We start from the raw sequence: 27485 nt of genomic DNA, 5'->3' as shown, positions 1-27485 counted from the left end.
TGTGACACTAAGAAATAATGAAAGTATACAACTCCCTAGTCATTGCCTTTCTTCAGTCCTTAGGGTCTCTGGCCTTCCATTTGTTTTACCTGGTTTCAGCAAGGCCTCCCATATGAGTTTCATGTTCTTTTTGTTTTTGATTTGCAGCTTAATCTCTGAACCCATGTTTCCAACGTAGATCTCAGAGAAGAGTTGGAATTCCTTGCTGCTCCTGTAGCACAGCTCCAGTTCCTTGGGAGAGGGACAGAAAGGGAGTGAGGAGAGGGAGGGGGAAAGGGAGAGGGAAGGTGAGGGGGAGAGGGAGGGGGAGGGGGAAGGAGAGGGAAGGGGAAAGGGAGGTGCAGAGGGTGAGGGAGAGTTTCTGTGTGAGAATTTCTTGCTCATTTTGTGAGGCAGCGATATCCCCACTCACAAACTTTCTTTTTTATCTTTTTTTTAAAATTTTTAATATTTTTTTACATATTTTCCTCAGTTACATTTCCAATGCTATCCCAAAAGTCCCCCATAGCGCCCCCCACTTCCCTACCCACCCATTCCCATTCTTTTGGCCCTGGCATTCCCCTATATTGGGGCATATAAAGTTTGCAAGTCCAATGGGCCTCTCTTTCCAGTGATGGCCGACTAGGCCATCTTTTGATACATATGCAGCTAGAGACAAGAGCTCCGGGGTTCTGGTTAGTACATCATGTTGTTCCGACAATAGGGTTGCAGATCCCTTTAGCTCCTTCGGTACTTCCTCTAGCTTCTCCATTGGGAGCCCTGTGATACATCCAATAGCTGAGTGTGAACATCCACTCCTGTGTTTGCTAGGCCCCGGCATCGTCTCACAAGAGACAGCTATATTTGGGTCCTTTCAGCAAAATCTTGCTAGTGTATGCAATGGTGTCAGCGTTTAGAAGCTGATTATGGGATGGATCCCTGGATACGGCAGTCTCTAAATGGTCCATCCTTTCATCACAGCTACGAACTTTGTCTCTGTAACTCCTTCCCTGGGTGTTTTGTTCCCAATTCTAAGAAGGGGCACAGTGTCCACACTTTGGTCTTCATTCTTCTTGAGTTTCATGCGTTTAGTAAATTGTATCTTATATCTTGGGTATCCTGAGTTTTGGGCTAATATCCACTTATCAGTGAATACATATTGTGTGAGTTCCTTTGTGATTGTGTTACTTCACTCAAGATGATGCCCTCCAGGTCCATCCATTTGGCTAGGAATTTCATAAATTCATTCCTTTTAATAGCTGAGTAGTACTCCATTGTGTAAATGTACCATAATTTCTGTATCCATTCCTCTGTTGAGGGACATCTGGGTTCTTTCCAGCTTCTGGCTATTATAAATAGGGCTGCTATGAACATAGTGGAGCATGTGTCCTTTTTATCGGTTGGGACATCTTCTGGATATATGCCCAGGAGAGGTATTGCTGGATCCTCCGGTAGTACTATGTCCAATTTTCTGAGGAACCGCCAGACTGATTTCCAGAGTGGTTGTACAAGCTTGCAATCCCACCAACAATGGAGGAGTGTTCCTCTTTCTCCACATCCTCGCCAGCATCTGCTGTGACCTGAATTTTTGATCTTAGCCATTCTGACTGGTGTGAGGTGGAATCTCAGGGTTGTTTTGATTTGCATTTCCCTGATGATTAAGGATGTTGAACATTTTTTCAGGTGCTTCTCTGCCATTCGGTATTCCTCAGGTGAGAATTCTTTGTTCAGTTCTGAGCCCCATTTTTTAATGGGTTTATTTGACTTTCTAGAGTCCACCTTCTTGAGTTCTTTATATATATTGGATATTAGTCCCTTATCTGATTTAGGATAGGTGAAGATCCTTTCCCAATCTGTTGGTGGTTTTTTTGTCTTATTGATGGTGTCTTTAGCCTTGCAGAAGCTTTGCAGTTTCATGAGGTCCCACTTGTCAATTCTCGATCTTACAGCACAAGCCATTACTGTTCTATTCAAGAATTTTTCCCCTGTGCCCATATCTTCAAGGCTTTTCCCCACTTTCTCCTCTATAAGTTTCAGTGTCTCTGGTTTTATGTGAAGTTCCTTGATCCACTTAGACTTGATCTTAGTACATGGAGATAGGAATGGATCGATTCCCATTCTTCTACATGATAACAACCAGTTGTGCCAGCACCATTTGTTGAAAATGCTGTCTTTCTTCCACTGGATGGTTTTAGCTCCCTTGTCGAAGATCAAGTGACCGCAGTTGTGTGGGTTCATTTCTGGGTCTTCAATTCTATTCCATTGGTCTATTTGTCTGTCACTATACCAGTACCATGCAGTTTTTATCACAATTTTCTGTAGTAAAGCTTTAGGTCCGGCATGGTGATTCCACCAGAGGTTCTTTTATCCTTGAGAAGAGTTTTTGCTATCCTAGGTTTTTTGTTATTCCAGATGAATTTGCAGATTGCACTTTCTAATTCGTTGAAGAATTGATTTGGAATTTTGATGGGGATTGCATTGAATCTGTAGATTGCTTTTGGCAAGATAGCCATTTTTACAATGTTGATCCTGCCAATCCATGAGCATGGGAGATCTTTCCATCTTCTGAGATCTTCTATAATTTCTTTCTTCAGAGACTTGAAGTTTTTGTTATACAGATCTTTCACTTCCTTAGTTAGATTCACGCCAAGATATTTTATATTCTTTGTGACTATTGAGAAGGGTGTTGTTTCCCTAATTTCTTTCTCAGCCTGTTTATTCTTTGTGTAGAGAAAGGCCATTGATTTGTTTGAGTTAATTTTATATCCAGCTACTTCACCGAAGCTGTTTATCAGGCTTAGGAGTTCTCTGGTGGAATTTTTAGGGTCACTTATATATACTATCATATCATCTGCAAAGAGTGATATTTTGACTTCATCTTTTCCAATTTGTATCCCTTTGATCTCCTTTTGTTGTCGAATTTCTCTGGCTAGGACTTCAAGTACAATGTTGAATAGGTATGGAGAAAGTGGACAGCCTTGTCTAGTCCCTGATTTTAGAGGGATTGCTTCAAGCTTCTCACCATTTACTTTGATGTTGGCTACTGGTTTGCTGTAGATTGCTTTTATCATGTTTAGGTATGGGCCTTGAATTCCTGATCTTTCCAAGACTTTTATCATGAATAGGTGTTGGATCTTGTCAAATGCTTTTTCTGCATCTAACGAGATGACCATGTGGTTTTTGTCTTTGAGTTTGTTTATATACTGGATTACGTTGATGGAATTCCGTATATTGAACCATCCCTGCATTCCTGGGATGAAACCTACTTGGTCAGGATGGATGATTGTTTTGATGTGTTCTTGGATTCGGTTAGCAAGAACTTTATTGAGGATTTTTGCATCAATATTCATAAGGGATATTGGTCTGAAATTTTCTATCTTTGTTGGGTCTTTTTGTGGTTTAGGTATCAGAGTAATTGTGGCTTCATAGAATGAGTTGGGTAGAGTACCTTCTGTTTCTATTTTGTGGAATAGTTTGTGAAGAACTGGGATTAGATCTTCTTTGAAGGTCTGATAGAACTCTGCACTAAACCCATCTGGTCCTGGGCTTTTTTTAGTTGGGAGACTATTAATGACTGCTTCTATTTCTTTGGGGGATATAGGGCTGTTTAGATCATTAACCTGATCTTGATTCAACTTTGGTACCTAGTATCTGTCTAGGAACTTCTCCATTTCATCCAGGTTCTCCAGTATTGTTGAGTATAGCCTTTGGTAGAAGGATCTGATGGTGTTTTGGATGTCTTCAGGATCTGTTGTTATGTCTCCTTTTTCATTTCTGATTTTGTTAATTAGGATGCTTTCCCTGTGCCCTCTAGTGAGTCTGGCTAAGGGTTTATCTATCTTGTTGATTTTCTCAAAGAACCAGCTCCTTGATTGGTTGATTCTTTGAATAGTTCTTCTTGTTTCCACTTGGTTGATTTCGCCCCTGAGTTTGATTATTTACTGCCGTCTACTCCTCTTGGGTGAATTTGCTTCCTTTTGTTCTAGTGCTTTTAGGTATGTTGTCAAGCTGCTAATGTGTGCTCTCTCTAGTTTCCTTTTGGAGGCACTCAGAGCTATGAGTTTTCCTCTTAGAAATGCTTTCATTGCATCCCATAAGTTTGGGTATGTTGTGGCTTCATTTTCATTGAACTCTAAAAAGTCCTTAATTTCTTTCTTTATTCCTTCCTTGACCAAGGTATCATTGAGAAGAGTGTTGTTCAGTTTCCACGTGAAGGTTGGCTTTCTATTATTTATTTTGTTATTTAAGATCAGCCTTAGTCCATGGTGATCTGATAGGATGCATGGGACAATTTCAATATTTTTGTATCTGTTGAGGCCTGTTTTGTGACCAATTATGTGGTCAATTTTGGAGAAGGTACCATGAGGTGCTGAGAAGAAGGTATATCCTTTTGTTTTAGGATAGAATGTTCTGTAGATATCTGCCAGATCCATTTGATTCATAATTTCTCTTAGTTTCTCTGTTTCCCTGTTTAGTTTCTGTTTCCATGATCTGTCCATTGGTGAAAGTGGTGTGTTGAAGTCTCCCACTATTATTGTATGAGGTGCAATGTGTGCTTTGAGATTTACTAAAGTTTCTTTAATGAATGTGGCTGGCTTTGTATTTGGAGCATAGATATTCAGGATTGATAGTTCCTCTTGGAGGATTTTACCTTTGATGAGTATGAAGTGTCCCTCCCTGTCTTTTTTAATGACTTTGGGTTGGAAGTCAATCTTATCAGATATTAGAATGGCTACTCCAGCTTGTTTCTTCATACCATTTGCTTGGAAAATTGTTTTCCAGCCTTTCATTCTGAGGTAGTGTCTATCTTTTTCTCTGAGATGAGTTTCCTGTAAGCAGCAAAATGTTGGGTCTTGTTTGTGTAGCCAGTTTGTTAGTCTATGTCTTTTTATCGGGGAGTTGAGTCCATTGATATTAAGAGATATAAAGGAAAAGTAATTGTTGTTTCCTGTTATTTTTGTTGTTAAAGTTGGCATTCTGTTCTTGTGGCTGTCTTCTTTTAGGTTTGTTGAGGGATTACCTTCTTGTTGTTTCTAGGGCGTGGTTCCTGTCCTTGTATTGGTTTTTTTCTGTTATTATCCTTTGAAGGGCTGGATTCGTGGAGAGATAATGTGTGAATTTGGTTTTGTCGTGGAATACTTTGGTTTCTCCACCTATGTTAATTGAGAGTTTGGCTGGGTATAGTAGCCTGGGCTGGAATTTGTGTTCTTTTAGTGTCTGTATAACATCCGTCCAGGATCTTCTGCCTTTCATAGTCTCTGGTGAAAAATCTGGTGTAATTCTGATAGGCTTGCCTTTATATGTTACTTGGCCTTTTTCTCTTACTGCTTTTAGTATTCTATCTTTATTTAGAGCATTTGTTGTTCTGATTATTATGTGTCGGGAGGTATTTCTTTTCTGGTCCAGTCTATTTGGAGTTCTGTAGGCTTCTTGTATGTTCATGGGCATCTCTTTCTTTAGATTTTGGAAGTTTTCTTCTATAATTTTGTTGAAGATGTTTGCTGGTCCTTTGAGTTGAAAATCTTCATTCTCATCCACTCCTATTATCCGTAGGTTTGGTCTTCTCATTGTGTCCTGTATTTCTTGGATGTTTTGAGTTAGGATCTTTTTGCATTTTACATTTTCCTTGATTGTTGTGCCGATGTTCTCTATGGAATCTTCTGCACCTGAGATTCTCTCTTCCATCTCTTGTATTCTGTTGCTGATGCTGGTATCTATGGTTCCAGATTTCTTTCCTAGGGTTTCTATCTCCAGTGTTGCCTCATTTTGGGTTTTCTTTATTGTGTTTCCTTCCCTTTTTAGGTCTAGTATGGTTTTGTTCATTTCCATCATCTGTTTGGATGTGTTTTCCTGCTTTTCATTAAGGACTTCTCCCTGTTTGATTAGGTTATCTTGTTTTTCTTTAAGGATTTGTAATTCTTTAGCAGTGTTCTCCTACAATTCTTTAAGGGATTTTTGTGCTTCCTCTTTACTGTCTTCTACCTGTTTACCAGTGTTCCTTTGTATTTCTTTAAGTGTGTTATTAAAGTCCTTCTTGAAGTCCTCTACCATCATCAGGAGATATGCTTTTAGATCCGTGTCTAGCTTTTCCGGTGTGTTGGTGTGCCCTGGACTGGGCGAAGTGGGAGTGCTGGGTTCTGATGATGGTGAGTGGTCTTGGTTTCTGTTAGTAAGATTATTACGTTTACCTTTCGCCATCTGGTAATCTCTGGGGTTAGTTGTTGTAGTTGTCACTGTTTAAAGATTGGAGCAGAAGCTGTGTTCCACTCACCAGCAGTCTCAAAATCCTGTGGCGGGGGTCGTGGGTAGCTGGCAGTACCCCGGTGCTGGTCCAGCCGGAAGAGGCCTGTGGTCCTACTTAGGCCGGTTTTCTGCTTCCCTAACTAATGCAGTCTCAGGTCCCGCGCGCAATTGGATTGGAGCAGAAGCTGTGTTCCACTCTCCAGAAGTCTTAAGATCCTGTGGCGGGTGTTGTGGGTAGCTGGCGAGTGTCAGCCGACCCTGCGCCCTAGCTACCCTGGTGCTTTTCTGACCGGAAGAGGCTTGTGGCCCTATGTAGGCTGGATTTCTGCCTCCCCAACCAAAGCAGTCTCAGATCCCGCGTGATTGGACTGGAGCAGAAGCTGTGTTCCACTCACCAGCAGTCTCAAAATCCTGTCGCAGGGGTCGTGGGTAGCTGGCGGGTGTCAGCTGACCCTGCGCTCTAGCTACCCCGGTGCTGATCCCGCCGGTGAGGCCTGTGGCCCTACTCAGGCCGGTTTCTGCTTCCCTAACTAATGCAGTCTCAGGTCCCGCCCGCAATTGGATTGGAGCAGAAGCTGTGTTCCACTCACCAGAAGTCTTAAGATCCTGTGGCGGGTGTTGTGGGTAGCTGGCGAGTGTCAGCCGACCCTGCGCCCTAGCTACCCGGGTGCTTTTCTGACCGGAAGAGGCTTGTGGCCCTATGTAGGCCGGATTTCTCTCTCCCCAACCAGAGCAGTCTCTACTCAGTCATTTATATCACCCCAATAAGGCTGAAGTAACATTGTGGAAGGAGAATTAGAGAGAATACAGCAACATGCTGTATAGAGAAGGATTGTGAAATGCTGTCTTTTAAGCAGGGTATTTCCATGGCCATCATGAACTCATAGCACCCACAGCTCCTGTCTCTGGACCCTCACTATTTGGGCCTGCCCATTAATCAGCTATCCATAAGAGAGCAGCTCGGAGGGACAGGGTACTTATTGTTAAACTATTGGCAAATAATAAATTATGGGAGATCAGGAGGTAAACATTTCATCTATATACATGCTTGTGATATCACTATGTTCTTCAGGATAATACATAACCCTTGATCACACAGATGGCCCAAGTTAATCTTTGTGAGAGAAAGAAAAACCTTTTGAATGTAGCAATGAGGTTTATAGAAAAGAAGCAGAGCTGGCAGGAGTAGGAGGTAGAGAAGAGAGTACGTTTTCTTTTTTTTACTGTTTTACATTTTAAGATAGAGTGAATAGAATGAATTGTATGTATGTATAAAATCAATTAAATAATGTATTATATATGGATTTAACATCAAGCATCTCATACTGACAAAATCCCTTCACTCCATTCCTGAGCTGTTGCTGTGTAAACTGGAGCCAGATCTTTATGCACTTCAATCTGTCACTTCAAGAGCAGTGGGAGCAGAAAGAGAATACAGGTTGGAGAAAACAGGGCTTAGGGCAGTGGTGCTTTGCATATGATGTGTTCCCTGAAAAATGATCATGTGTTAAAGCACTGGTACTGCAGCAGTATGAAAGGTGACTGGTCCTGAGGGCTGTGAGTCTATGAATGAAGCCATACACGAGTGCTCTCATCATGGAATGAGTACTGAGAATGGAAAGGGAATCATATCAGAGTGTACAGTTGGAGGAGGACAGTCACTGGGCATGTCTGGGAGAGAACGCTGTGCTTGGACTTTCCCTCTTCTCCTCTTCTCACCTTCACTTCCTCCTCTTCTTCCCACCACTGCTCTCTTACCTTTTCTCTTCATTTCCCTCTCTCTTCTTTGGTGGCACATGACCAGCCTTCTCTCTCACATGGAAGCTCTCACTTCCATGATATCCTTTTTCACATCAGGCTTAAAGAGGTGGAGGGAGCTGACCGTGGACTGAAACTTGGCTTTATGACCTTGAATTAGATGAAGACTTTCTTCTTTTAAGTTTTTTCTCATATATTTGTCACAATTGTGAAGAGCTGAATAACACAGTGTGATAGTTTGAACTGTGCTCCTACCTCCTTTTATTGATCTAGAAACCCACATGACTCATATGACTGTTTTGTGACACCAAAAAATAATGACAATAATGACACCTCTCCTTAATCATTGCCTTTCTCCAACTCTCAGGGTTTCTGGTCTTAAACTAATCTTACCTGGTTTCAGGAAGGCCTCCCATTTGAGTTTCTTGTGCCCCTTGTCTCTGAGTTGTAGCTGAATCCCCGAACCCATGTCTCTAACGTAGATCTCAGAGAAGAGCTGGGATTCCCCAGGGCTTCGGTAGCACAGCTCCAGTTCCTGGAGAGAGAGAGAGAGAGAGAGAGAGGAGGAGGGGAGGAGGGGAGGAGGGGAGGAGGGGAGGAGGAGAGGAGGGGAGGAGGGGAGGAGGAGAAGAGGGGAGGAGGGGAGGAGGGGAGGAGGAGAGGAGGGGAGGAGGGGAGGAGGGGAGGAGGGGAGGAGGGGAGGAGGGGAGGAGAGGAGGAGAGGAGAGGAGAGAGACTGTGTGAGAAGCCTCTACTCATGTAAATAAATGAAGGCTATCCACAACCTCACAATCTCTTGATCTTGCACACCACATTAGACACTGACAGTCTTTTGCACTGCAGTGACCCATAGTCCCACAGCCTATGAACAAGCATCTTTTCTCAGAAGGTGGAGGACCCAACTGGGACCCAGCATGCTAGTTCATTTCTCATTATTCTGGCAAAACCTGACAAGATGCAGCTTAAGGAAAGGTTTATGTTGTTTAGTTTCATGGTGGTGAATGCACCAAAGGTTAGGCTCCAAGTTAGAGGAAAACTTTGTGGCATGGCTTGTTATATCCCAAGGATAAGGAATGAGCAGTCTGAGGAGGGAGCAGGGCATGGCTATAAGCCCCAAGGTTTGCCACATTCAGCTTGCTTCTGACAGCCTTGCCTCACAGATTTGATTCCACAAATTTGCAAAATACTTCCACTGTGTGGAGACCAACATTTACTGTTTAACCATTTACACCTGTAGGAGACATTTCAGATTCAAACCATAACAGCCACAGATGAGTGAGAGCTCATCCTGAAAGTCCTGCTCACACATTCTCAGCCTGGGCTTCATCTCTCCATGTTTAGTGGGAAACTTCTCTGTGCAATATTGAATCGATTTCCTCAAGTCCCCAGGTCTTGTCTGCATTTTTGATGGGTTCCTTAAATTAATTTCCACCTAACTTTGTTGTATACTTGCTCATCCCATATCTTAATTGCTCTCTCCCCAATCTCAGTTTTCTACAAAACCTTGTAAGCAGCCAACAGGTTTCCCAAGCCTTGCATCAGAAACACCTGGATGCTCACCTTTGGGATAATTTTCACCTTCTTGGTGGCAGACACGATATAGCGGGAACCAATATAAAGAGTGTCTACTGGGGGTGGCTTGTTTATTCTCACAAACTGAAACTTCATTTCTTCCTCATCAATGGCCTAAGGAACATTACAGACAGTGATTTATCTAGATTTCTGAGCTATGACAGCTGATCTGAATGAAGTGAGGTGGTTGACCAGTCCCTTTTGTGGGGTAGGGTTGACACCTCTTTAGCTCCCTTCTACCTTCTCTTTTGACACACTCATATTTGGATTGTTGGCCCCATTCATGTTCATTTTGGGAACAGGGTAACTGACACCGAAGAAGGGAATTGCTACAGGTTGGGCATAGAGCATTTTCATCCTTCTGATGGGTGAAAAGATGCTATAGAAGCTGTTTAAGAATTTGTAAATTGGCATCAAAGACAGTTGAATGAGACTCTGGCGTATGGGGTAGGGAATGAGAAGACAGTATTTTATAGGCACATCAGGTTCCCCATATAGAAACATATCCAAACTCTTAGTTCAGAATCTCTCCAAGGGGCTAAGTAGCTATGACTCAAATTTTCTGTTTGCCCACCATAACCCCATATTTGTGTCACCTTCCGAATAGTGCAGTCATTGGGGACCAAGTAAAGGTGAAAGGTGACATCCCTGAGATAGAGGTGATAGTAGATCAGTGTGATGGAAGTGATGGGGATGAAGTGTCCAACAGCTGGAATCATTCTCAGTAGAACCCCCATTGGGGAGAAGCTTGGGTTTTCCAGTACTGCGTAATGCTGTTCCACCCTTGCTGGTGTTTCTAGGACCATCCCATGTTCTTGAAAGTGGGCAACATGGAACAAGGAGCTGTCCACGATTCCCTCTGTGAAAGAAGAGATTCAAGGGATGTAGATTTAGTATTCCCATCAATCCATGCTGGGCTGGGAAACTACTACATAAGGATTTAGAATGACTGTGGTGGTTTGAGTGAGAATGGTCTGCTCTATTTGTTGGAACTGCTTGGGAAGGATTAGGAGGTATTGCCTTGTTGAAGGAGCTGTGTCACTGGTGGGCTTTGAGGTTTGAAAAGCTTATACCACTGTCAGTTTTCTTCCTCTCCCATCAGAATGTAAGCTCTCAGCTACTGCTGCCATGCCTGCCTGCTTGCTGCCATGCTCCTTCCCATGAAGGTCTTTAAATCATCCTATGAAACTGAAGCCCAAGTAAAAATTTTCTTCTGTAACATGCCTTTATTATTATTTCCATTTAGTTTGTATTTAATTTTGATATTTATGAGAAAAATTGACTAAAATTTAAGATTTACTAATTAACTTCCAGTGACAATACTGCAGAATTATCACCTATTTTTCATCACAAATTCATGATGACAGGGAAGGTAAATGTGACTTTCTTCCAGGGGTGACTCATGCAGGCTGCCTCTCATTGGGAGACATCTTTGACTTTGTTCCTGGATAGTTACTGCATGAATCTTCACAGTGGAGTGGAGGTTCATGTTGGTCTCCTTCATGAATGCTATAAAAAATACAGTCTCAGAGGCTACTGCCAGAAACTTGACAACCTGCAGGTTTACAAGGTGCTGCCATCACCAACCACATTGTTTTGGGATTTTGCAGTATCCACTAATGTCTTTGCTGCAGGACTGAGTTTTGTTGTTATGATTGAGACCTAGGGCACCTTTGTTCACTGAAGACAAAGCTATAAGAATCCCTGGAATGGTTAATCTTAAATGTGAATTTAATGAAATCTCGAATCACCTTGGGTCTAGGCCTGGGGGCATAATAGAAGGAGATTATCTTGATTAGGGTAATTGATTTGGGAAGATCTAGCACAGGTGGTTAACATCATTCCATGGAATAGGATCCAGAACTGTGTTAAATGGAGAAGGTCACATGAGAACAGGCATTCACTGTTGTCAGCTTCCTATCTGTTGATGCAAGTTTACCAGGTGACACACTCCCATGCTTTCATAGTTTCATGTTGTGATGAACTGACTTTACCTTTGAACTGTGAGGCAAAATACGTCTATTCTCTCCTCAGTTTTTTGGTCAGGTTTTTCTTTTTTTTCTTTTTTTTTTTTTTCAGTCACAGTAAAGTATCCTGGACAAAGAGTTTATACCAGGAGTTGGGTTGTTGCTATAAAAAGCAAGATTAAGTGGTTCTTAGGCCTTTGGAACTGTTTGGTGGATAGAATATTGAAGAATTTGATACTCGGGCCTAGAAATACTCTATCCTGAGAGGAAAGCTTATGGTGGTGTTATGGTGAATGCAGGAAAGACAAGAATGCTGAGAGCCAATGGAGGCCTGCTCATGAGGTTCCTGAGAGTAGAAAGATTTTTATTGGGCAATTTAAATGGAAAGAGTCTGTTTATGCTACAGTTTATTCAAGAACACAGATGCATTATGTTAATGCCTTCAGTGTGAGTGAAGATGAATTTAAATATAAGGAGCTAATTTGGTTGGAGAAGTTTCAGGACAAAAAACATTCTGAGTGATTCTTTAAAATCAGCTGTAGTTGTTAAAGAGATCCTCATCACAGAAGGGAAAACTGTATTGTGCTGTGGCAATAGGAAAGGTGTCTTGAGGGGAAAACTCACTCTATAGACTTCATCTTGTGAAGAGCCAAATTTATTTAAATGCAGAAAGCCTTAATGGATGGTTTCCTCTCTTCCAAAAATACTCAAGTAAATGTTTCCCTATGGTCAGAACATCATACAGATAATCGGTGTGGCCAAGTCTCAAAGCTGTCAATAGAACTTGGCAGTATCATCTATGTAGGGTTTTTTTTTTATGTTTGAAAGATCCTATATTGAGGGGGGTTCATTGAGTCAGGATGCATAGCTTCAGATAGAAGCTGAGGCCAAGCACTGTGTCTGAGTCAAAGATCCTTTGAGGATGTCCTAGTAGGTCATTCTATGAAACTTTGAAAGTGACACCTAAGAGGGAATGTAAATCCTAGGATGTTGGAAAAGCCAGAACCACACTTTTTCTGCTAAATAGTTTTAGGCAGTGAGTAGAGACATGGTCTAACAGAGAGGGTATGTGTGCTTCATGTGTAGAACTGGAGAGGGGGAGCTAGCTAAGTCCTTTGGAGTTCAGAAAATGATACCATGAATTCCATGTCTGGACACAAAGCTGCAGAAATTGGGATGATGGAGTTTGTTTTGCTGTGGTCTTAGCAGTCCTTGCTATGATCTGATTCTTTCAAGTTGGAATGTCAGTGTTTTATTTTGTACCATTGTATGTTGAAAGTATGTAACTTGTTTTTTTTATTTCTCAGGAGCTCATGATTCAAGTAATTGCATTGCATCTCTGTTCAGATGCAGACTTTTAATCTCTTGGAATTATTAAGGTCTTATGGGACCCTTGAAACCAGATTGTATTTTTCATGATGAGATGAAACTGAAGTTTTAGAGACAGAGATTAGATAGTCACGATTCAAAGTGATGTGTTTGACTATGAAGTTCACAATGGTTAGAATTGTGAAGATGAATGCCACTTGTTAATTTGATGTAGTTCCTGCTTATGGGTCTACTGTTATGACCCTGGGGTCAGATTTTTGGACTGCCTCATGTGGTGAGGGGAAAGAAGGCAGAGGTCGTTTCTTCTTCTGTTGGCCCATGCTACTTCATTGCAGATGGGTGGTGGGGCCAGCTCTCCCTCACTGTGTACTCAGGGCTGGCTCATCCACTCCCCTTTTATCAGGGCCAGCACTGCTCTGCTGCCCAGGCAATCTGCATGCCTAGCTCTCCCAAGTGCTGTGGCTAGTCAGGGGTAGAGCCAGCTCACCCACTATGATGACCCTAGGGCTAGTTCTCCCAACTGCTGCAGGTGGTGAGGGGTATATCTGTGGGTGAGTGTGTATGTGTGTGTTGCTTCACCCCTACATCCCCACCACATGCTACTCATTAGCATCATACTATGAACAAACACCTTCTTTCTTTGCTGTGAGTTTGATTCTATGGTGTCTATGGTGATCCTATTGTTATGCTTCTTGAAGCAGGAAAGGAATTAAACCTCACCAGCCACTTGTACTATTCCTGGTTTTCTTATTATTATTGCTTTTTGGGATAGAGTATGGCTGTGTGGTTGAGAATGCTCTTGAATTCTAATTTATTTTTCCTCAGCCTCCAGAGTTCTGGGATCACAGACTGTAGTATTGGCTTTCTTTATGAGATCATTCATTGGGAAACTTGTATTTATTAGGCAATTTTCTGAAGGAATATTTGGAGATCTCTGTGGTTGGAACACTTTATGAGCCCTCTCTGTTCTTAGAATACTCTTCTTTTGTGGTTCGAGTTCTCAAATATAATGTGGTGACACCATTTTCTTCCTGCCTGTAAGAATGTAATGACTTACAGTGTTGGTTGACCCTGAGTAACAAATATTCTTTATAGTTTCCAAAGTTCACTTTGCAAAAACCTCTTCAAATCTGTGCAAGGCCCCTCCTTCCTGCCCCAGGCTATGGGTGCTACAGTAAAATGTCCAAAATGGCAGCTCCTGTCAAAATTGTGTCACCAGGATACCTCAGAGAAGGAGCTGTCCACTGTAGCTATACCTTCTCCCCTGCCTTAATCTACAGCCTTGGTAAAGCTCCATTGCAGGATCTGTTCCACAGGAGCTGTTCACAGTGATAGCACCTGCCCTCCAACCTCCTCAGAAGCCCCACAGTGATTGTGCCTTAGCCAAAGCTGCCTTTATCCGGGAAGGACTTCCCACCCTAAGCAATGAGTCCAGTGCAGGGAAAAGGAAGTGAAAATAAAAGCACCAATTCCTGAGCAGGAAAACTGCTAATCCCTGAGCTTCCTTCCTACAAAATCCTACCCATCTCTGAGCAAAAACCTCATCAATCCCTGAACAGGAAACCCCACATATCCTTGAGCTCCCCAAGCTCAGGACTTGAAATCTCATCAATCCTCAATCTGGAAATCTCTGCACTGAAAAGCTCCACCCCTCAGAAGTCCTAAATAAACCCTGTCCATAGTCCAATTCCTTGCTGTTCACTTCTGGGAGCAGAGGGTAGCTATCTCTGGATTTTTCACCCCAGATCTTGGACCCTCCAATAAATGTCTTTCATAGGATTTTCTGCCTGGCGTGACTCTGATTGGAAGGAGACAAGAAGCAATGAAGAGATGAAGAGAAGAAGCAAAGAGAAGGAGCAGAATTGAGGATCCTGAGCTTCTCCAGTCAGCTGGGGAGACCCTCCCCTGGGAGCTGCAATGCCTCTGCTGAGGATGTTTTCTCTCAGAGCTGTGTGGTTCCTGGGCTCTCATGTCTCAGGATACCCTTCCATCTAAGCAGACATAGTACACCTTGAGGCACATAGTTTGTAAAGAGTACTTGATAATCACCAGTTAATATTGCTACTGAGGACATCACTGTCTAGTTAGGGATTCCTTCTGGTAAAACAGAAATAAAGTCATGAGGCTGGGAGATATGTGCTTCCAAGAAGATCTATCATACAAGTAGGGATGACAAAACATCTCATTGTCTACCTCTGGAAACTGCTCTGCCTCATTATAGAAACCTTGAACCACTTATTTATCATCTGTTATCCTTCAGTTCCTATATGGACTGTGATGGCAACCCATTATTACCTCCCATTACCCTCCTCCATAATCTTCCCTTGGTTACCTTGTAGAGCCACAAAATGAGGGAGGTACACAGCAGTCACAGCTCCTTGCTCAGCCTTGATGTCAAACAGTGGTCCAGCCACCATGTGACTGTGCTTTAAAAAAGTCTCATCCAGGTATTGGCTCCAGGCACAGAATTCAATCTCTATTGTCACTGCCCTTGTCACCACAAAGTGGAGTCCTGTGCTGGGACAGTGGTAGCAACCAGCCATGGGCAATTGAACTCTGAAAGAGAGAGAGGCAGACATCAATTCAAACCAGTTCTACTCATCTGTTGTATGCAGACCCAATGCAGAGCTCAGGACACAGCTGAATTCAGGCAGTTGGCTCTGACTTTTTTTCCTCTGCTGTCTATGTGGATCTCTGATTAGTCATTTAACCTCTCAAATGTGTTTCATCATCTGTACATAGGATTAATAACAACACCATCTTAGAGAACTGTGAGTACTGAGTGATCTATTGCAAACCTCCATGTAACACATGTAGAGAGCTATCAGCTCTTCCTGTAATGTTGATGAAAGTGATGAAATAGTTGTGTGTGTATGTGTGTGTGTGTGTGTGTGTGTGTGCATGAGTGTCTGTGTACATGTGTGTGTGAAGTTTGGGGGACAAACCAAAGACCTGTACACACTAGACAATGGCTCAAACAATCAGGTACATCTTCAGTTTTTAGTGTTTATATTTTTAAAGTGTATATTTCCCAATATTGAGAGTCTATCTGATGGTAATAGTCATAAATCATTGGCCCTGAAATACTGGTTTACCAAGAACTTCAGTTATTTCCTCAATCCTGTCTGTTTGGCTACTATTGGGTTGACAAGTGCCAGTTTCTGTGGGAGGAAATGAAAAGTGACAATTTCTTTAGCTGTGACCGTGACTGTGACAGTGTTGGAGGAGGGTAACAGGGTATAAAAGACACTATGGTTGTGTATTTAGTCATTCATTATTCATGAGACCATAATTCTTGGAGAACAGGGCTGCAGTATACACAGTCAAGTTCTTAGCTTCAGTGGGTTCTTGACATACACTGTTGTTAGTAAAACAAGAATGCAGAGCATAAATGGATGTAGGGGAAAGGTAAGAGACAGGGAAAACAGTTATCAAGAGGAGAGAGAATGCAATAATCACCAGAAAGATCACATGTTAGATAATGAGCAAAGCTGAGCACAGACTGTTTAGGTGAAACGATGGACGCAGGTCAGCACAGTTGATCTGGTAGTGGTGTGCTGGTTGTGGAAGACTGGGTCCTATCTTAATTATGTGTGATGCCTAGTGGAGTTATAGTGGGTAAAATCATGATATCTTGTCCATATAATACTGTAAGAGCTATACTGTCACAATACTGTGACAGTGTTGACAAAGAAAGAATAAGCGTGGTTGAAACAAATTGGAAGTGGTTGATGGATCTGAGGAACTGGACAGGAAAGTATTTGTCTCCTATTTTCTAAATTTAAAAAAAAAATTGAAGAAGACCCCTATTTTTATAACAGTGCCAAATTCTTATTGTAGTCCTGGCCTTGTCTTCTGTACTGGCAAAGGAGAAAGTTACAGTAGAGACTGGGTTGGTAGGGAGGTCTATCTGTGTGGATCCCATATGGAAAGTAGACTGGGGAAAGCCATCCTTTGCCAAGCAGAGCTCACTCACCGGTACTGGTTCCTCTCTCTATCAACCACCTCAGTAGCCACAGGTCCTGTAGGACCCCAGAAGTCATTGTCAGTCCAAAGAGATTCCATGTGTTTGTCTCCTGGAGAGACAAGAGAGCATTGATAAAAGTTCTTTAATGGTACAAGTTTTAAGTACCACTCCTGTAGAAGAGGCCAGCCAGTGATCATTCTGTGTTGTCCAGCCTCATCTACCCTGAATTCCCCAGTAATGTACGATGACTGAACCCTTTTCTAGGTTGACCAGCCTAGGCCTATCAGGAAGTGCATCAGCAGACTGTATCACTGGTCCTTGGACTACCTCCATCCATACACTACACACACACACACACACACACACACACACACACACACACACATACACACACACATACACACACACATACACACACACACACTACACACACACACACTCAAATGTGTGTGTGTGTAGTGTGTGTGTAGCGTGAGTGAGTTTGTGTGTATGGTGTGTGTGTGTGTGTGTTTTACATTGTGCTTTTTGAGCAGCCATCCTTCCATAACTGCTCCTAAGCCAGTCTTAGAGTTTTAGTTTTCTTCCTAGCATGTCTCAAGTGCGTATGTTGAGAACAGAACATGACTCAAAAGATGGATGTACAGGGATACAGAGGTGAGTTCTAGGCTATAGCAGATCAGAATGAGACAGTGAGCCCTCGTACAGAACCTGATACAAGCCACAGAATTGGGAGAGGAGCAGCAGTAGCCTCCAAGGCTGAGAGAGAAGGAAGTAATGCTCCCTCTGGGTTCTAGGTGTGGAAGGTCTTACAAGGGGTGGGGCTCTTGTCTGTGGCAAGCTTGTACTATTCCATTCCATGTTAGAGACAGAAGGATAGAAATGATGACCACTTTCAGGACATTTATTACAGATAATGTTTTCTGTATGGGACAGGGAATTTGTACCCATGTGACCTCAACAATATCACTGACTCAACAAGATCTTTCCAATGACAACAGTAGTTGACATGCTAATGTGAATGAGATAAATCTCACATTGCTCTACATCAGAATAAAGAGCTATAAGCACTTAACAGCTGGTAGGAGAGAGGTATCATCAGTCTTCCCCAGGCAAGGGTTACCACACAGGTTATCCAATCCTAAGTGGCCATCCTCAAACATGTACACATGACCAACAGTAAATGGACTCTTCACATACATACATATACATAAGTGTATACCCACATATTTAACAACAATAATATTAAAGAAGAAGTTAGGAATGTGAGACTTTGTGGATGGAGGAGTTGGAGTGAATAGACAGAAGGGTAGAAATGATGTAAATATAGTACTTTTGTATAAAATAAAAAATTCAAAACAGAAAGTGAAATGATGACTTCCTCCTACAGATGCTCTTATACTCACAGGCTCTGTGCCTGATCCTTTCACATACCTGATTGTTTTCGCTGCTGCTTGAATGACTTTGGGCTATCACTCACTTCTTCTTTATCCTTGTTCTCAGTAGGGATCATCACATGTGGCTTCCTACGCACAGACATATTCTTTCCCTCAGATGTCAGGAAAACCACAGAGGACCAGGGTTCTCTACACAATATCCCCACACAAAATCCAACCAATCTGGATTTTAACTCTGTCCCATGCTTCTTCTCTGAGTCACAACTGTATGAATGATTCATCCATGTATCAGAACTAGGATAATCTCAACCCCATCTTTGCTTTATATGAATGTTTCCCCAGTGTCCACACATTAGAATGTTAATCCCCAATACAATGCCATAGTGATCACAGGATGAAGGGTCAGACATGATGAAATCATGAGGGGTCTGCCTTCATAAAGGGGTCAATATGGTCACTACAGAGGTCGATTCCTGTGCCCTGACAGGATTGACACAAAAAGCCAGCTTAATGTCTTACTTTCAACTTTCTCTGTTGGGAAATCAGATGGAAGAGCAAGAAGGGCTTCTCTAGAAGCAGAGTCCATGCTCTTGCCCTTCCTTATATCCAGAACTGGGAGAAGTAGTCTCTGTTCTTTGTATCTGGTGCCCAGTGTCCAGACATTTTTTTTTTTTGCCACAGAAAACAAACTAATAATCACTCACTGTGAATGCTAATCATCTAGAAAATACCTTCTAAATCTCCCCTTCTTTTTGTTCTCTACTCCACACTCACAAAGTCTGCATCCTAGTCCTGGGATGGAGGAGCAATATCCTGAGCCACTGACAACATCTTCTGATGGGTATTCCTGCTCCTGATGTGGTCCCTTCCAGCACATTTTCTGCATAGTAGCTGACCATAAAACATGGGAGGAGATGTCACTTCGTGACTGAGACAATGGAATGTCTCTTGTTGCCTCTGCGCAGAAGTAGAAATTTCTTGGCATGGGGCATTATTATTAATCTGGCTTCTGTCTACTCCAGGACCTCCTATACTTTTTCTGCTCATTGACCTCTAGATCAGTGACTCGCAAATTACCATGTTCAAATGTCACCTGGATAGCTGCTAGATCAGAAATCTCACTGAAGGAAGCTGTCCTACCTGAGATTCTGGTTCAGTAGAGATGGAGTGGGGCCTCAGAACCTGCATTTCTGTGGATCTCTGAGGTGATGGTGAACAGAGCTGAAGGTTTCCACATGTGGTTTCCTCTCCCTCCAAGGAGGTGTTCTTTCTGCTTCCTTAGAAACTCTATGCCTGGTGTTTCCTACTCCTTGGCTCTTCCCAGATTTCCCATCTTTGAGAAGTCACCATAGCTCACCTTAGCTTTGCATGAGGTCAGACAGACCACCACTGCACTCACAGAATCCCTGGGTACAATTATGTGGACAGTGGGGGAGCAAGTGTTACCTCTGCTGGAGTGAGGTAATAAATGTTGGGCCATGTCTGCCTTGAACATGAGTGTGTCCTAAGATGACCAAATAGTGTTTGATGCATAGTGTTTCTGCAGGAATGTTTGTTCAATGAATGGATGGCCCTCCTCTGTCTAGAGGACCCTTTCATTTCCTATGCAGCAAGAAGCTAGGAACTTAGAAGCTGATGGAATTCATAGTCATGAACTGAAATGTGCCAAAAACCAGGCTTTAGCACAGTCCCTGGGGGATGAAAATGGACTTTTCCTTTCCCAAGGCTTCATAGTCCATAGCAGTGTGTGTGTGTGTGTGTGTGTGTGTGTGTGTGTTGGATCATACCCATTCCCTTTAGTGTATGTGTCTGTCTGAGCTTTAGAGTTTAAACAGTGATACACAGGGTGTGTTTTGTACTCTGTTTCTCTATGTCTTATTTCTCTGTGGGTTCTGCTTTCATAGTTCCAGTTGTCTGGCTTTAGTGGTGGCTACTGTCATCACACTTGCTGTTTCCAGGGGACTCTCCACTAACTCACCCTTTCATAATTATTATCTGATGGAAGAGCTTAAGTAGGCATATTATATGATTCCATTTTTCTAAAAAAAATCATACAACCTCCTTACATTCAACTCTTCCTTACTTCAATTGCTGTGGTTTCCTGGTTTCTTCCAGACTTTCTGTGTCTTTCCCACCTCAGGACTATTTTCCCACCTCTCAGCTTTGAACCAGCCATATAGGAACAGGGTTGAGCAGAGGGAAATCTTTGTCTCCCTTCCTCCCTTACCATGTGCTGGAGATGTGCAGCTTTGGATTCTCTGCCTCCACGGTCCTGAGCTCTGTAATCACCTGGGCACTGAGAGTGGCCTGATCCAGCCTACAAGCACAAAAAGGGGCTGTTTCTTCTGGGATCTACCACAGGATCTTGAGAGGTCAGAGTTCAGGATCCTGAGCTCTGTTGTCTGTGGATGGATCCAGTGAGGAGGCTTATTCAGCCTTTTCCTTGATCAAAACTCAGGACAAAGGGGAGAGACAGAAAGAGCATCAGCAGGCTGAGAGAAAGGATATGTGTCTATGAGCCTGTCTCAGTGGGACTTGTTCAGTGTTCAGGGAGATGTGAATAAAAGAAGAGTTTTTTTTTTTTTGGAATATTCCAGAAAAGAAATGAGGGGATGGCCCTTAAAACCCCCTCTATACAGGTCAGTCATTGGAAAAGGCTGTCCTAGAAAGGGGGCAGTCAGCAAAGAGCATATCTGTAGGTACCAGCATTCCCTGTGGATTGGAGGTCATGTCCATATTTCCAAAGTGATTCTAGGCAGCTCTTTGAAGTAAACACATAGTGGTGGGATGCAAGGTTTCATAGACATTCACCATGAAGGAAAGAGCCTTGGTTCCATTCTCACCTCCCACCTCCATCCCTTTAGTGCTAAGGAAGGAAATCTTGTCCTTACACTAAAGCCACTACTAAAGTCCTCTGGTCCACTCTCATGATCCTCAAGTTGCAGGGTTGTTCATGGTGTTAGACTAGTGCCTGCCTTCTCTGGGTTTCAGAGTCCTCAGTTCTTAAGCATGGATACATCACTCCCATTCTGCCTGCTGTGAGGCACAGACAAAGCAGGAGGGGAAAAGCTCCTCTTCCTCTGAGAGGCTGTGCAATGACACTAAGCTACTTTATGGGAGGATGACAGAGCCTTTGAGTTCAAGAATGTTCTGTCTTGAGGATGGAGAGAGACAGCTGAGAATTCACATGTAACTGAATTGTCTGGAAGGAAGACCTGCAGCAGAGGCCAGTTGTGGACATGCTCTTCAGTGTATAAGGAACAGTCATGGCTGAAAGCAGGTGGGAGAACGAAGGTATCAAGCAGCCGGGCCAGTTTCAGCTGTGAGAGCGGTGGAAGCAAGGCTCTTCACTGCCCAGCTGCTCCTTTAGGTTTGATTGTTGGGGCAGAAGACCAGGTAGAGGGAAGTCCCAGGGCACAGGTGTGTCTGATTTTCCTATTGGCTGGAAGAACCAGTAGGCTCTGGGTACAGGGCTCCAGAGCCTCTGTGATTCTCTGAGCTCATGAAGGGCACAGGCCAGCAACCCCTTCGAAGTGTTCCTTTAGAAACTGCCTGTGGACTTGTGCTAGAGAGGTGGAGGGACCGGAGAGGGGACAGCTTAGAGACAGCATGAAGGGCTGTGTGGAGAAGTACACATGTCTCCAGGGCTGTAGGTTTGAGGCTTTCTTTGTTTGCATGGAACTCTAGGCCAGGAGGAATCTTACAGCTGCAGGTGCTGAAAACTATCTCAGGCTTCTGTAGTCAACCATTTATGGGTTGACTATCTCTTCCAGAGCCTTCCCCAACTCTGCCCTTGCCTGAGCTGCTGGCTTCATGTCTGCTGAACCAAGAACTATTTCTCCTCCAGGATTCAGAGATCCCTCTTGAGCCATTGAGTAAGATTATGCCTCTTATAGAATTATACTCTCATAATATTGTTGAGTGAACAGCATTTAGCAGTTGGTCAGTACAGAGTCTCAGACTGATGGTTGATCAATATCTGTCTCTTTCCACATAACTCAGAAGACAGAGCTATGTGTGTTTGTGATTCTTTTCCTAGGGCCTGCACCAATGTTTGGCACACAGAGAACCTGATACAAATGCATGCATACATGAATTAATGAATGGATAATGATTGAGGCACTCTCTTGGAGAAACAATATCCTTGGAGTCTCTTATGCTATAAGCCATGCTAATGCATGTGATTCTACCATGTCCAGCTACCTACCTAGCATTATTTTTGTTTTACATATGCATACTGCATGCTATTTCATATGTAATATGTCATATACATTACATATTAATGGGACAGGTACCACATTCCATTTAATATACAAGGAAACTGAGTTTTAGAGAAGACTGTGATTTGCCGATTCACAGGGCATGGGCAAGTTGGTCAAAAGCAAGGTTGATTATGCATTATCTGTCCCCTTTCTTTTTTATGCCCTGTTAGCTTGAATCCCACCAATGTCCCTTCCTCTCCTTCTGTCCAGAGTTGAATCTCCCAGCTTGCTTACCTCAGGATGCTGAGGTTGCCCGTATGATTCCTAAATCACAACACAACAAGACACAATCCTAAGACACAACAGCCTCACACCATCGTCACCCAGGTCATTCAGCTGCAGGTCTAGCTCAGTCAGGCTGGGATGGTCACTCAGCAATGAGGCCAGGAGTGAGCAGTATGTGGATGTGAGGTGACAGTCAACAAGCCGGCATGAGAGATGTCCAGTGTCAGCTTTTCCAAGGTTCACTGTCCTTGGAAACTTAGCTCAGGTCTCCATTTGTGATTTCTGGCTTGCTGTGCTGGCATTGCTTAGCTCCCTGTTGTGCTTTTTCTGGCCTAGGTAGATAATTCCATCTTTCCCACAGCTGAGTTTCAGGAGCACTGGATACAGGTCAGGACCAATGCTCTGCTGCCATTAGAATGGCAGAACTCCATGAGGCCTAGGGCAGCTCACTGGTAAATTCCATGTGATGTGAAATTCGCTAGACAAAAAGTCAGGCATGATCTCACTTGTTATGTGAAATCTTAATAAAGACAGAGTCTATAGAAACAGAACAGAAGGCCTCTTAAGAGGGCAGAGGTTAGCAGGAAATGGGGAGATGCCACTCCTCAGACCTGGAACTTTCTCCCCCCAGGCTTTCCTTTGCCTTTGTATTCTTCACTTCTGCTTTATCCATGTCCTCAGGAAGTGTGCTCCACTGAGGTCCTCATGAGTCCAGTTTAATCATTAGCTAGTGGGATTTCTTGATGAATGCAATCTTTCATGATCCCCAAGAACAGAGTCCCATTTGTTTTTCTTAACAAGTCTGGCATGTGTTACAGGTGTGGTCACTGGAGTTTAGTGAATATTTGATAAATACCAAGCCTCACCCTAGACATCTTTCCATCTACCCCTGTTTCAGGGGAGAACCCAGTCCAGACTCACCACAAGTTCTTTAGTTGCCAGCCAGGGTATCTCAGGGCCTTACAGAGATATTGCACTGCAGAGTAGCTCAGTGGATTCCCACTGAGGTCCAGCTCCTCCAGATTTCTGGCGAATTTAAGATTGTAGAAGAGAATCTTCCAACTGGCATCAGTGATTGGGGTCCATCTGTACCTGAGGGGACAGAGAGGTAGCAGAGGCATGTGAATTGCATGTGTATGATCTGTGCACAGCCCCATATAGCAGATGGGTTTCTATCTACCCGAGCCCCAGGCACAGGGATGCCATCCCCAGAATTCACTAGCATTCTACGTTTTCTTTTGCTCCAAATTCTGGATTCTCTCCTCATCTATGTCCTTTAGGATTGCATGATGTGTGTTCATTTTGTGTGTCTGTTTCTGACTCAGTCCCAAAGGTGTGAACAAATGTCTTACATCATTTCTTTGTAATCTATGGTGCTCAACTCATGGCCTGGCACAAAGTGTGACCTGAAAATCCAAATGGGCTTCTTCTCTTCGGTGTGAATGCAGATGCTTTCCTTTGGAGCAGATTTCTCAAGTCTCATAATGGAAAGCTCAAAGGAAGAGAGGGGAATGGCTCCCTCTTGGTATGGTGCATCACACACTATACTACAGCTGTGTTGGTTCACATGGTTCTTGTATCCTTCCAAGGGTAGGTAGCCACAGAAAGAGGAGAAAGAAGGGAGAGTGGACACACACACACACACACAGAGAAACAGACAGAGAGAGAGACACAGAGAAAAAGAGACAGAGAGGCAGGCAGAGATAGAAAGACTGACAGAAATAGGGACAGAGACAGAGAGACAGAAACATAGAGAGAGATGAGGAGAAAGAGACAGACATATAGACATAGAGATAGAGATAGAGAGAAAGAGAGAAAGAGAGAAAGAGAGATAGAAATAGGGACAGAGACAGAGAGACAAAGAGAGATAGAAATAGAGGGAGAGACAAAGAGAAAGAGACAGAAAGACAGTCAAACAGTCACACATACACCCCCCCACACACACACACAGGGAGAGAGAGAGAGAGAGAGAGAGAGAGAGAGAGAGAGAGAGAGATCAGCCCACTATGGTAGTGCATTCCTTCATTCTTTAATGTCAGCAACAAAATTTACTAGGAGTGGGAATGGTGAATTCTAGGCTAGACTGAGCTACAAACACCCAGAGTCTGGGAACAGCTCCATGCCTGGACGGTGCAGCACTGGATCTCTAGCACTACAAACAAAACAAAACAGCAACTCAAAAAAAATCCACCTGTCAAAACACTGATTGAAAGTAGGTAACTTTATCCCATAATCAGCTTCCAAACGCTGACACCATTGCATACACTAGCAGGATTTTGCTGAAAGGACCCAGAGATAGCTGTCTCTTGTGAGACTATGCTGGGGCCTAGCAAACACAGACGTGGATGCTCACAGTCAGCTATTGGATGGATCACAGGGCCCCCAATGGAGGAGCTAGAGAAAGTACCCAAGGAGCTAAAGGGATCTGCAACCCTATAGGTGGAACAACAATATGAACTAACCAGTACCCCCCGGAACTCTTGTCTCTAGCTACATATATATCAGAAGATGGCCTAGTTGGCCATCAGTGGAAAGAGAGGCCCATTGGTCTTGCAATCTTTATATGCCTCAGTACAGGGGAACACCAGAGCCAAGAAGTGGGAGTGGGAGGGCGGGGGAGTGGGTGGGGGAGCGTGTGGGGGAGCGTGTGGGGGACTTTTGGGATAGCATTGGAAATTTAACTGAAATAAATACCTAATTAAAAAAATAATAATAAAAAAAAGAAAGTAGGCAACTTTGACTGAAAAAAAAAAAAAAGGATTTCATCCCTCCAATTTTATGACACCAGGGAAATATCAGGGAAATCAAATTCTACACTTCAAAGAATGATATTTTTAAAAAGATTTACCTATGTTTTTAACTTTATGTGTATGATTTTTATGCCTGATTTTCTGTGCCCTGTATGGAGGTAGGAGCCAGCAGAGGTTAGAAGTTGAGCCTAAGATCATCTGGGACTATAGTCAAAGGTGGTGTTATCCATCTGCTGTGGGTGTTGGGAGTGGCTTCACATCTTCTGTATGAGCAGCCAGTGCTCTTGTTGTCTCAACCACTCCCCCTACCCACAAAGAATGGCAGTTTTGATGCATTGTCTGTATTTATAATGAATGAACATGGAAATCCAGACTGCATTGTTTAAAAAGAATAAGGTGGCATTATGAACCACACTCAGAGAAATTGCTCCCCCTGCCATCTTTGATACCTTAATTTCCTGAGCTGTTTTTCCCCCTTGCCCTTGGCATTGGCCAATTCTGCTTTGGAACTGTTTTCCTTGTTTGCAATGACCTCTTGTTTATCTCCTTGAGTTTTTCTTTCAACTCTATTTTCTTACTAGCAGCTGCAGCCTTTCACTTTCTGATGGGATTGTCAGAGTTCTAAGGGCAGCATGCTTTCAAAGCAGGCTGGTGTTCCTGGTTCCACTTTCCTTATCTGGCCTCTGGCTTTGTACATCCTCAGAATTCTTCTGAAGTTCCATACAAGACTTCTACTCACAACTTCGGTCTCAAGCCTTCAAGACTAACTTTTATAACCATAGATACTTAGAAACAACCTAAAATGACCAAGAATAGGAAAATGATCCAACTGGCCGTGTTATTCTATGTAGGTATTTTCATAAGGCTATTGAGAATAATACTGTACTAAACATTTAGTTCTAGGAAAAGACAGCCTTGATTCACTAAGAAAACAAATGTAAATATAATATAACAGATAAAGTGTGACTCAGTTTTCCCATAGTCAAGTATACAGAGAATAGATTAAAGGATATAACACATTTTGCCTTTATGCTGAGGATCAAATCCAGGGTCTTGTGCTTGCTAGATGTGGTGTTTTGAATGAGATGTCATCCTGAGTCATGGACATTTGAATGTTTGTTCAAGTCATAGTGCTCTTAGGAGAGGCTTTGTGGCAGAAAGTATGTCACTGGGGACAGATATTTAGATTTCAAAGCCTTGACTCTGTCCCAGCACTTCATTTTCTGGTCGACGACTCTGCCTGCATTTCCAGATGCCTGCAGGCCTCAGGTCCAGTCAGATAAAACCCAGCATCCCCATCCCCCCGAATGCCCTTGTAGCCAAATCCCCCTAAAGCACACCCAACAGGGGTAAACTTCATCCTGTCTTCTGAACTCCATTTTCAGGCCCACTACTCTGCCTGCATTTGAAGAAGCCCACAGGCACAAGAAATATCCAGGTAAGACCCCATTTCAAGCCCTTGCCTGCCAAACCTTAAAACACACCCAACACCCTGAAACTGCACTCCGTCCTAGACTCTAGTTTTCTGGCCCAAAACACTGCCTGTTTTCCCATAGGACACTGTAACACCAAGGACCCTAGGCCACACTGGTACTAGGTACCACAGAGGCAAATTTATCACACAAAACTCTGTGGCCATACAGGGCACAAAAACTTCCGAGGAGCCACCTTCCTAGTCACCAGAACTCTAGACCACTCAGGTCAGAAGACAGAGAGGAAACAGAACCAAGGGAAAAATAATACAAAAGTCCCATCCAATAGAGATAAATTCAGAAATCAGCACCTAAGCCTACACTAATGACAAAATTCAGAGGGCTAAAAGACAGTTTAAGAATACAATCAGATCTTGTATCCTGGATCCTTAAGAGTCCAGTCTGCACAGAAAAGCCTGCAGACTGTAGAAGCAACATAGCTTCTGGGACAGGCCCCATTTTGGGCCATCATCTTCAGCCAGGAAGCAGATCTGAGCTCCAGACCCCTACTCTCCTTCCCCAACAGAGGAGAGGTGGCTGCCAGGGACTCTGCACTACCCACCAGAG

At 43.2% G+C, this 27485-nt stretch overlaps 1 protein-coding gene across 1 annotated transcript in view; it reads right to left on the bottom strand.

Annotated features, from left to right (window-relative positions):
- LOC110305614 (NACHT, LRR and PYD domains-containing protein 1a-like) overlaps positions 1 to 27485 on the bottom strand; it is a 59281-nt gene that overhangs the window by 6622 nt on the left and 25174 nt on the right. The window contains exons 3-12 of the mRNA XM_085829278.1: positions 23619 to 23788; positions 22748 to 22899; positions 21793 to 21806; positions 20437 to 20526; positions 18247 to 18338; positions 16825 to 16924; positions 15181 to 15404; positions 10149 to 10411; positions 9541 to 9666; positions 90 to 231 (exon numbers count right to left, since the gene is read on the bottom strand). Coding sequence (XP_085685404.1) covers positions 90 to 231; positions 9541 to 9666; positions 10149 to 10411; positions 15181 to 15404; positions 16825 to 16924; positions 18247 to 18338; positions 20437 to 20526; positions 21793 to 21806; positions 22748 to 22899; positions 23619 to 23788 — 1373 coding nt within the window. The remainder of the gene's footprint in view (positions 1 to 89; positions 232 to 9540; positions 9667 to 10148; positions 10412 to 15180; positions 15405 to 16824; positions 16925 to 18246; positions 18339 to 20436; positions 20527 to 21792; positions 21807 to 22747; positions 22900 to 23618; positions 23789 to 27485) is intronic.

The sequence above is a fragment of the Mus caroli genome, unplaced genomic scaffold (assembly GCF_978045245.1).
Source record: "Mus caroli unplaced genomic scaffold, Mus_caroli_1 scaffold_13, whole genome shotgun sequence".
Classification (NCBI taxonomy): Eukaryota; Metazoa; Chordata; class Mammalia; order Rodentia; family Muridae; genus Mus; species Mus caroli.
The sequence above is the reverse complement of the archived record's forward strand: the minus strand, read 5'-3'. Positions and strand labels throughout refer to the sequence as shown.